The sequence below is a fragment of the Paramormyrops kingsleyae genome, chromosome 14 (assembly GCF_048594095.1).
Source record: "Paramormyrops kingsleyae isolate MSU_618 chromosome 14, PKINGS_0.4, whole genome shotgun sequence".
Lineage (NCBI taxonomy): Eukaryota > Metazoa > Chordata > Actinopteri > Osteoglossiformes > Mormyridae > Paramormyrops > Paramormyrops kingsleyae.
Window position 1 is genome coordinate 16,545,075 of NC_132810.1, and position 11,873 is coordinate 16,556,947.

General features: G+C 44.0%; 1 protein-coding gene across 1 annotated transcript; it reads right to left on the reverse strand.

Annotated features, from left to right (window-relative positions):
- Positions 1-575: 575 nt before the first annotated feature.
- pcare1 (photoreceptor cilium actin regulator 1) lies at positions 576-7,286 on the reverse strand. The gene is made up of 2 exons (XM_023793339.2): positions 3,898-7,286; positions 576-710 (listed from the first exon to the last, which is right to left on the reverse strand). The coding sequence occupies exons 1-2, from the start codon at positions 7,284-7,286 to the stop codon at positions 587-589; spliced, it is 3,513 nt and encodes a 1,170-aa protein (XP_023649107.2). The 3' UTR covers positions 576-586.
- Positions 7,287-11,873: the final 4,587 nt, after the last annotated feature.

Consider the following 11,873-nt stretch of genomic DNA (forward strand, 5'->3'; position numbering starts at 1 on the left):
CAACTTGTCTTGCTCTGGACAAAAATACAAAGATGTAGATGTGTGTGGATGATCATGGAAATCATATGCAAATCCACACGGCTTTTTACAGATCTTAAATTTATGATCTGATATTGTTCATTCAGATTCATGTTAAGATTCATATTAAGATTCTAATTAAGATTCAGATTATGATTCGCATTACTTTATTCATCCCCAATTGGAAATTTTTCAAATTTTTCTTCATGAGTATGCCTGCATAACCTGACTTTTAATCATGCTTCTTTAAACACCTCTAGTGCAAGCTGCTTGTGTCTGTTTGTGAAAAAGTGATGGACTGGCGTCCCGTCCAGGGTGTCCCCTGCCTTGCACTCAGTGCCTATTGGAACAGGGTCCAGACTTAAGCACAAAAAAACTCACTGACAAATAATTTTCATTGTGAATTTTATATCAAAATTCTTTTAAAAAGTGCAATATGATATAGCAGCTCTTTCAACAAACACATAGAAAATATACAAAAGATGTAATGCATCAGCATGGACCATATTTTAGGCAAGAGAGATTAAGATTCGGGATGGAATTTCTCCACCGGGCCACCTGCCACGTCTCATTCACGGTGTAATGCATGACCCACAATGCACAGGTCTGGGTGTGAGACAGAGCGATTGATTGGCCATACATCTGATTGGCTGGCCCATACTTCTGCCTCCCTATTCGGTCCATCCTGTAGCCTATTGGAGAAATGAACAGCAGACATTAGGATAGGAAAAAAGGCAATCATGAGCAAATTCAGTTGTATCAGTGCATCTGTAGGTGTCTTGAATAAATAAACATAAAGGTTTAACTCAAGTGAGACAGTATTCCATATTATATACACTCACCTAAAGGATTATTAGGAACACCATACTAATACGGTATTTGACCCCCTTTCGCCTTCAGAACTGCCTTAATTCTACGTGGCATTGATTCAACAAGGTGCTGAAAGCATTCTTTAGAAATGTTGGCCCATATTCATAGGATAGCATCTTGCAGTTGATGGAGATTTGTGGGATGCACATCCAGGGCACGAAGCTCCCGTTCCACCACATCCCAAAGATGCTCTATTGGGTTGAGATCTGGTGACTGTGGGGGCCATTGTAGTACAGTGAACTCATTGTCATGTTCAAGAAACCAATTTGAAATGATTCGAGCTTTGTGACATGGTGCATTATCCTGCTGGAAGTAGCCATCAGACAATGGGTACATGGTGGTCATAAAGGGATGGACATGGTCAGAAACAATGCTCAGGTAGGCCGTGGCATTTAAATGATGCCCAATTGGCACTAAGGGGCCTAAAGTGTGCCAAGACAACATCCCCCACACCATTACACCACCACCACCACCAGCCTGCACAGTGGTAACAAGGCATGATGGATCCATGTTCTCATTCTGTTTACGCCAAATTCTGACTCTACCATTTGAATGTCTCAACAGAAATCGAGACTCATCAGACCAGGCAACATTTTTCCAGTCTTCAACTGTCCAATTTTGGTGAGCTCGTGCAAATTGTAGCCTCTTTTTCCTATTTGTAGTGGAGATGAGTGGTACCCGGTGGGGTCTTCTGCTGTTGTAGCCCAACAAGGTTGTGCGTGTTGTGGCTTCACAAATGCTTTGCTGCATACCTCGGTTGTAACGAGTGGTTATTTCAGTCAAAGTTGCTTTTCTATCAGCTTGAATCAGTCGGCCCATTCTCCTCTGACCTCTAGCATCAACAAGGCATTTTCGCCCACAGGACTGCCGCATACTGGATGTTTTTCCCTTTGCACACCATTCTTTGTAAACCCTAGAAATGGTTGTGCGTGAAAATCCCAGTAACTGAGCAGATACTCAGACCGGCCCGTCTGGCACCAACAACCATGCCACGCTCAAAATTGCTTAAATCACCTTTCTTTCCCATTCTGACATTCAGTTTGGAGTTCAGGAGATTGTCTTGACCAGGACCACACCCCTAAATGCATTGAAGCAACTGCCATGTGATTGGTTGATTAGATAATTGCATTAATGAGAAATTGAACAGGTGTTCCTAATAATCCTTTAGGTGAGTGTATATGGAACAGCTAACCCTTAGCAAACTATCAGTGTGATGAATAAATAGATCCTTGTCAGTGGGATAACTATGAGTCCCCCTTGTTTCATAATTATTTTCCTACCTACCATAATTATTTATCTGTCTGTCTTTCACTATTTACATAATCCAACTTTTGGACATGCGATCGGTGATTTGTTACGGCATTGAAATGCTGTTCCCTCAGCGTTGTGAAGAACAATGTGATTAAATTCAGTAGTGTGTACATAACTTTTTCCTAAATACTGTAGATCTTTCTGACATTGTGTGTTTTCTATCTTGTGAAAAGACATGTATCTCTGCCCTGCCTGACCCTGTCTCCCAGTGCACAGACAGCTTGGTTCTGGTTCTGGTTCTGCTGTGTTTAGCCGCCAAGCCTTTGAAACACCTGTCATAGACAGACATCTGCAAGGCGTGTTTTACTCTGCCTTTCTGTCAATTTAATCCCCAGAAAAGTGGAAAATGCAGTCAGACTTGTCCTTCTGACATTTGCAGTCCAGCAAAGGCTGGGAGGCATTGTGGCAAAGCGAGGAAATCTCAGGTACGATCTTCACACGCAGACGAGCATTTCACACTAAATGAGTCACCACAATATTTCCTTCATTTATTTTCTTGTGTTTCAGTAGCACAGATGCCTGTCTTTTGTGATCGTTTCCCAAGGTTTATTCAAATACACTGACTGACCACTTTGTTAAAGATATCCATACATACCATGTAAGACCCCTTTTATCTCCAGAATCACTGTTACCATTAACTAGCAGGTGGGGCTCATAACTGACCCACTTGAATTGGGTGTAGATGCAGGGTAGCTAATTCACACAGTTGAAGTGCTATGCTGCTGGAGGTCTTCTCCAGAAACCATAACAAATATCCATTAAGTCCGTTTACCCATTAAGTCCTCATCTCTTTGTTTATCCCGGAGGATCCATTCTCGGAACAGCTGACATTAATTGCAGAGAAACTGTAGCTAAACTTCAGAGCCCTCCCTGTCGCGTGCAGCTGACATTATGAAGGGGACCCCCCTGCCGTCCCTGCCTTTTACTCATAAATTGAGGAATATACAATCAATTTCAGGCATGAATGGCAACATCTAAGACTGCCTAACAGGGACATCGGCGCTTCATAAGCCAAATGGGAAACTCCACAAGGCCACGTCATGTCAGCCACAGTTTAATTTCCAAGGACTTCATTGTCACGGTTCCATGTTGATTATCTTCCTCTTATTAACAGCTCTTCAGCTACTTCTTTACGCTTCAGTTGGCCTTAATGATTCTCTCCTTCTATCTGTGCAAGGAAGTATTAGTGACAAATTCGCCAGGACAGCAAAGGTTATCCTCTCCCTATGCTAAATAATCTGCCGATAATCCACCAGAGCATCAGAAGTTACATTCATTTGCAACATTAAATTATATTATAAGATTAAACAGTAAAACGCCTCAGTGGAATGTGCAGTGGATTATTTAGGCTATTTAGTTTATATAAAGGGCCAATGTCTTTCCTTATGAAATAAGCTAACGGCAATCATTTTTTTCTCGCGGCAGCCACTTAAGACAGGATACTCTGGCCGTTAGCTAGCATGCTTGCATATGGGGGGGGGGCTGGTTAAGCATATTGCGCAGCCTGGGCACTGGGCTGCTGGAATGTTGCCTAAAATTACACATTTAGTGTGAGACGGTGATTTTCACAGATATGCAAACAGAGGCAGATAAGGGCAAGATTTAAGTAGCACAAAATCAAAGATACGTGGTTATGATGCGTGTGGCACTACTGTCACCTAGCATGTATTTAGGGAAGTATTAGTAAACCTCTCTCACCCATGGATGCTGATGACAGGTTCACTTCCACAGCTCTGAGCGATTGACAATGTGGGCGTCCAAGTAGGGAGAGTCAGACTCAGTCGCCGGTCTGATTGACTGCGTCTGATGACAGACCGGGGGCCCCGCACTAACACCGGTAGCATAGCACGACTCGGCTCCCCCGAGGACTTTCTGAGCACGGAATCTCCAGCTGGAGTCCATGCCTGGGGGGTGCAAGATGTAGACCGAGGCTGAGCCTCAAACAGAGAAGACGACACAGGGCAGAAGACTGAGTGAACATTGCCAGAAAGCCGTAGGATGGAGGCTGGCGGCGGGGAGGTTTCTTCACTGCTGGTATCACGGCCGAATCTCTGAACTCTCGGGGAGACTGGGGGTGAAGGGGTCTTGAAAGCATATGAGGTGTCGGAAGGATTTTGGATCACTTCCCGTCTTGAGAGTAGAGGACTTGTCGTTCTTTGGAAATTGGCAGCCTTATTAACTTGGGGGGGGCTTGGCATGCCCCTCGGTTTCAGTGGTGGGGTGGGTAGTTTGCGGCTGCTAGGGGGGCTGCATGAGGAAGGGGGAGCAGTTTGTCGTTTGATGACAGGTGGACTAGGAAGTCGGCGGTGCTGGGAATGCGGTTTGAGGGGTGGCGAGGGCAAAATACGAGCCCTTGAGACAGGAACAGTGGCTGGCTGTTGGCTGTTAGCGGCTGGAGCGGAAGGCACTGTCTCAACGGGGTTGCCCCCTCCCTGCTTCCCCCCACCGCCATCCGTAGTCAGCAATGGTTTTCTGGGCCCAGCATCGGCCTGACAGTTCTCTGTGGATGGTTCAGAGGAGTGCCGGATGTGTATGATCTTTTGCACTTGCTTATATACGGAGGTGACCTTGTCACTCTTGAGGTCTTGGATGGCAGTTCCTGACTGGCAGCTTTGAGGACTCATTGTTGTGTCCTGATTGACTGACTGTACTGGAGAAACTTTGGGAATAACGCGCCTCCGGCTTGGCAGGACCGTTACTGACTGCGTGAAGGCACGCAGCCGCTGGGACACCGTGGTCCTCTGAAGTGCAGCTGAGCAGCCCATGCTCCCAGTGCCATCCTTGCCATCATTTGACTGGGATTCCTGAGCCACCTCAAATGAGTTGTCCATTAGAACTTCAGGAGGAGGTGGTGGCAAGTTGTCTGTGTCTATTTCCTCGAGTCTATTAGAATTATCGGAGTCTACTTGACGATTGTTGATGCTATCGTCCAGGATAACCTCCCTATTTGCTAAGCCAGGAAGAATGGGAATGCCACATTTTCGGACCCCTCTGAGAGGTCCAAGCAAAGCCGATCCTGTGAGGTGCTTTTCTTCTAACCCCTGGCTGAAGGCGTCAATCAGCCTTTTGACAGAACTCGTGCCTGTGTTCAAAGATGGAGACGGCTGTGCCATCGATGGAGGAGTGCTGGGAAGTGGAGTAGCCCTTAAGGGGCCTTTCCCTGATTTTTTCTCTTTCTCCTTGTCATCCTCATGTGTGCCCACCTCCTTTTCCCCCAAAGAGTTTTGCTTTGGTCTAAGCTTTTCTTGGCTTGTACAGGCACTAAGGTTTTGGGGCAAAGAAGAACACTGACGACTGGAAACTGTAGAATAAGTGCCAGGAAGCTTCCCTGCCCCTCTTCGTTTGGTAGGTCTCCCTCTGTCGTCTTCCTTTGAGCCGGCCATGTTCATCCTCCCGATTCGCTGACTCAGGCTTTTCTGTGTCCTTTCCAGTTCCAACAGGGTAGGATCCTCTGCTTTGCTGCGCGGGGAATCTGATGAGCACGAGCGGCGCTGCGTTGTCACCGAGTCCCTCTTCTTGATTTCCAAGGAGGTCGTACCATGGGCAGCTGACCGTGACCGCTTTAGCTTCTGCTTCTCTTCCATCCAGTGTGGTCGTTCATTCCCAGAGCTGCTTGCCTGCTTCACCTTTGAAGTGGGACACTGTTTGGGGACAAAGTGTATACGACCACTGATGGCATCTTTCATCTTGAGTGTCATCTCCACATTTTGGGGGTTCTCAATGCGCTTAGTTGGTAGGCGGCGTGGTAGGTGACATTGATCAGATGTGGAACCATTTGCATAACCCTTTATTTCTTCCTCATTGTCATCCTCATCCTCTTCCCCATCAGCATCATCCATAGAGGCTAAGCCCAGCAGGGATTTGTTGTCTCTCTGCTCTTTTGCTGTAATGGTGCAGGAAGAGTCAGTTGAATTTAGTGACATGCTTGTGCTCATTCTCCTCATCTGCCCGCAGCTGGACCCCCAATGCTTCAGCGAAGTGTCTGATATATTACTGACAACTCCAGCTGAATCCAGACTCTCTCTCCGGCGCTCAGAGCCCACGAGTGACCAGCTCTCTGGCCCGATTCCACTGTCCTCACTATATAATGTAGAGTCATCCGGACCGGACTTGCGCAGTGCAGCTAATTCGAAGCGAGTCAGGACCTGAGCCAGCCGGGTCTCCACAGCACGCCTCACTTTAAGCTTCTCGTCCAGGAGCTCAGAGACAGATGCAAAATATCCAACTGCATCTTCCAGAGCAGAGTCTGCAGTCCTTCCTAGCGAGTGACTCACCAAGCGCATTCTCTGTGTGGTGTACTGGAGCAGTTGCTGCAGTAGGTCGGGCGGTTGCTCTGCTACAGTTTCAGGGTCCTTTGTCTTACCTGTAGAGTACTTCAGTGGGCACGGCCAAGACAGATGCTCTGCATTCTCCATCAGGATGCTCTCCCCCTCGTCGGCTATTTGCGCCAGCGTACTGTTCACTTCTTCGTAACGTAAGGCCATGAAGGACACCATGGGCTGCAGGGAAAGCCGAGTTTGTAGTGCCTGGTCCAGCAGGCCCAACAGGACCTCATATTTGGCAATGCTGGGATTTAGAAAGGCGTAGGCAGCCTGGTGCGCATTCACTAGAGACTCAGGGAAGTCAACTTTTTCCTTAATGACAGGAGCTTTTTTCTCCTTTGCTTTCTTGCTGACTTGTCTGTTTACTTTGCCTTTCCGTGCTTTCTGTCTGCCCTTTTTCTCCATCTTTTCCTCCATGGCATCGCCCTGTGTTTCTTTTACCTCGATTTTGATTTCTCGAGTGCATAACTTGTCTGACACAGAGCCCACAGGAGTCTCTGTGCACAATGATGGTCTCAGAGAGGTGTATCTCTGAGGGAGCTGGACAGCTGGGTTTGTCTTTCCTTCTCCTTCTTTAACCCCTCCCTTTCCTGCTCCTCTCTCCCGTATTTTATCATCTGCCTCTCCTGGATTTAAGGAGCTTTCCCCATCGTCCAACCGTGATGCTTCATTCTTCTCCTGGGATGCCGGTACCAGAACTCGACCTTTCTTCAGCGTATTCTGCACCCCAGGCAAACTGTGACCCTTCGATGGAGAGCAACCCATCTCGATGCGGTCTCACTCCTTCCTTTAGTGAAAAATCTGACCATAAAGAGAACATAAAACACATACAGACCCTGTTAGCCGTCGACGAGTGTCAGAAACAACCAAACGGTGAGTAGACTGTGCAGCAGTATTTAACCACCTGCTGCCGCTGTCATTTTCAGCTGCATTTCACTGGAATAGTCCTTGAGATTGTTGAGGGGTGGGTTTACTCTAAAGCAAAGGAAAAAAGAGTGCCAGGTTTAAGTTCATTCTTCTCATCATCTTGCTTGAATAAGTAAATCAAGCTGCTCGTTTTCATGGTTTTTTTTTTTGAAGAAAAGTAAAAGACCCATCTGTGTTGGGTTACAGTGCTGCGTCTAACTGGAGGGCTGTAGCTGGAGGGATTACAAGGGATTTGGAGCACACAGATGTCACTGTAAGGCGAATAAGACTCGCACACACGCAAGAACTTAAGCTCATTAAGGTAAGTGGAGCTGTTTTAGGGGCGTTTCACAACCCATACGGCAGCGGATCCTCCTCAGAATTTTATTCCTTGGATGACCGGAATATTGCACTGTAAACGGCCCCAGTACAAATTTCTGAATAAATCTGAAATTTCTCAATGAATATATAGTATACATTGATGTTATATTAAAAGTAATTATAATATAATTATTTTTTAGTATTTTTTGTGTGTTTGTCATATGCTTTATATACACTGACGCTCCTTTACTTACGAACTTTCAGACATACGAACGAAGAGGACTGTAAGTCCAAATTGTGTTCATTTGGGCTCCTATTTCCTCCCCAGCATCCTAGTTCTTTGTACTTCCGTAGACCCTTAAAATGATGTTGAATAATGACTTACGAACATTTTAAATTACGGACGGCCATTCGTAAGTAGAGGAGCATCTGTATACGTTTTATATGATTGTGATATTGCTTTAAAAAGTTTTCATCTCCTGCACAGGACAAGTGGGTATAGAAAATGGATGAATGGTAGTTTTCTTGTCGTCATGGTAATCTGCTAACCTATTATAGTAATCTATACTTCAGTCATCGAAGAAGATACGGTATGAAGGATTCCTCTGTGATTACTGCACTCCCACTGCAAGCTCCCTGGCCTGGCTGTCCTGTGGCACAGTGACAGTGACTCAGTGTGGTGACACGACAGCTTTCAGCACATTTCCAGTTATATTTCCCACCCAACACTTCTGACTGTTGTCTAGCATTATTTACTCATTTTTAATTAATAAAAGCTAAACACCTCAGAAAGAACTACAGTGGTACCTCAGAACTCGAACTTAATCCGTTCAGAACTCGGGTTCGAATCCTAAAAAGTTCGAGTTCTGATCGAATTTTCCCCATAAGAAATAATGGAAAACCAATTAATTGGTTCCCGGCCCCAAAAAGATTACACCTAAATATGTTTTTTTTTTTTTACATTTAAATACAAAATGAACAGGATAAAATAAGAAGAGCATATACTGTACTAAACACATCTAAGCCCATTTATCAAAACAGTAATTAAGTAAGAAAATTAACTCCGTGCGTAACATTTTTTTCTTAATGGCTTCCAAAACGATAAAGAATGTACCCCAACACTAGCCCAAGCCATGCCCCAACACTGCGGCAACACTAGACTATGCCATGTGGTCCATTGTTTATTTTTATTATTACTCTGTATTCGTCAATTTGTTTGTAAATCGCAAACTTTTAGGTTGTAACATTTGTACAACTATTGCGTAACTTTTTGGTGAGCAATGGCTACCAAAATGATATAAAGTACAGTGTATTACCTGATACTTTCAATTAAAAAAGCACTATCACCAACAAACGATGCTGTCACAGTGAATTCGAGGCTGAGACTGAAGCGTTACCCTTTGTTTCCGCTGAGAGACGTGCCGCGTGACTCATTTCCCCATGCCTACAAGTTATCTTAGGTCGGCGTTCCCGGTTCGACTTCTGAGATTCAGATCGTGTTCTAGGTCATTTTTTTTCGAACTGGTTGGTTCGACTTTTAAGTTTGAGTACTGAGGTACCACTGTACTTGTTTCCTGTTATCCTACAGTTTTCCTGCAAACCATCACTGTTTAATGTTGGACAGCATGCACAGAACTTTATTTTCCTTTCACTTGTCAAGTTGTGCCTGAGCCCTTTCTTCTTCTGTCCTGTCACACATGCGGTAGCATTAAAACACACTTTATTCTCAGTCTATAACCATGCACTGATATACTGGGTCACGCTGAACATCATTTCATACAAACAGGAGCTTCATGGAAAACATGGATGATTCATTTGTGAAATTAAATATCCTGCTCTCTCTGTGGACTGGACTGCTTAGTGACAAAATATAAGAAAGAAATTTTCCCATCGACCAATGCCATGTTATCAATAATGATATTCCCACCCACTGTAAGTTAGCTCCTCCCAAAACTCCAGAAGCAGCCTTATTATTGGACTGTTATGCAGCTTGTCAGGGGCCTTGGATGCCAACACAACAAATAGACCTTAGTAAGGGATTAGTATAATCTTCAGTCTTGTCCCTGTAACCTTTAACTAGCATTGGCCACAAACTGCAGTTTGCGAAATTGAAACGCACAGCAGGGTGTAATCATTCGTAACATGTGACTTGGGGTCAGTTTTACAATTGCATTTTAACAATAACCATGTTTCTGGACACTCTAATCATGGCTATTACACGCCAAGGTAAGAGATCGTTAACATCACTGTTCACATTGAAACATGTGGCCAGGTCACACAATAAGCCTAAATAGACAGAGTGCATCAGTCACTCTCAGCTCAGTAACCTCTGGGGGCCTGATAACTGCAGCTCATTTTACACAGACACACACACACACACACACACACACACAAGGTTTGAAAAAGGTACACATGAAGACGACAGTGAGTTAAGTTGTAAATTTCCTTTCCATGATCGTCATAGGAGCACGTGCTGTCTGACTCAGCATGAGAATGCCCTTCCATCCGTAACAGAGCTGTCAAAACCACTTCTACACATAAATGCACTAGCTGCGGACTGGCCCTGAATCTACTTTTCTAATTGGTTTGTTTATACGATATTTTGTCATTCTAAAAGGTTATTTCCGCATATATTTAAAGATGTTCTTTGTTAGAAACCTTACAAATACTTCAAATGGTATCAGAGAGATCTGTCATGGTTCTGCATAGCTGGCATTCTGATGTCACACCTGATACCACAAGGAAGCTGCAATCTGATTTCTCGCTTAAACAGACTTGTCTGGCCACATTCTACTGTAAACAGCAGCTCCTGGCTGCCATTCAAACAATTACAGTTTGAAGATGGAATGAAAGATCAAGTGTTTGTCTTGTTTTTTTTTTTTGAAGGAATTGTTTTAGATACCAAGAAATAGAGATACACAGATACCTGCCATCTGTGCAAACACACACTGGCAGATACATGTCTGATACGAGTCTGCAGTATTATTTCATTAATTCTTTGAGTCTTTTTGAACCACTGCAAATAAAATCCATCCATCCATCTTATCCAGGGTGGCCGGGGGTCCGGAGCCTATCCCAGACACTATGGGCGCAAGGCAGGGGACAGCCCAGGGCGGGGCACCAACCCATCACAGAGCAGTCAGACGCCATTCACTCACACATGCAATTAAATCACATATACCTAATATACAGTACATATACAATTAACTTCAAACTACCTCCAGTGCTGTCATACACTCAAATGTTACTTTTTTGCGCTCACACAATTCCACAAGGAGAAAAACCATGTAAATTTGCATGTTTAATAAGTGACATGCTGTACAATATACTTACATTCCATTGTATTTGCTGTACACTATCGAAGCCTGTTTCTGCCAGCGTGGTAACAAAATATTTACAATTTAATTCAAAATGGCGAAATGGTCAAAATAATGACTTAAGATCTCAGATTAATGACTTAGTATCTAGAAATTTCGACTTAGTTATATTACACTTCGTTAACGCATGTGCACGTGACCGCGAGTGTCTCATTATTTTGAGATAGCCAAGTTGAAATTTCGAGATAACTAAATCATTATTTTGAGATACTACGGGCTTACAGGATACTACTGTGGGATTCCATAGTATCCTGTGCCTTTCTTTCTTTAACTTGTTATCCATGAGATCTCTACCTATCCTAGGTCTGCTTGTTTATAGTATGTGCTGTTTGATCGAAGCATGTTGTGCCCATGTCAGACATGCAAAGTATTTAATTTAAAGATGATTCTAATTCTGACAGTAGGATGACACACTAATATACTAATTATAAAAATCCTTGAGCATGCTCACATAACTTCTGTGTTATCCTCCTGAGACCCTACCCATTCAGTTATGTCCATTGTAGTGGACATTTTGTTTCTGCATCTATCTCCTCACTGATGTAAGGAAACGTATTTATTCCTGTTGTGCACTAAAGAGGACATGCTGTGAAATTAAAATAAGAATAAATTTGAAAAAATCTAAATTGTAAGACGTCTTATTTCCTCCAAAGACAAATAACCTAAAATTGAAGGACACTTTTTTTCCTTGGGTCTCAGGAGGTTATGACCGTAAAAACCTCTTTTAGGGCTTCAAAAAATATCTGCT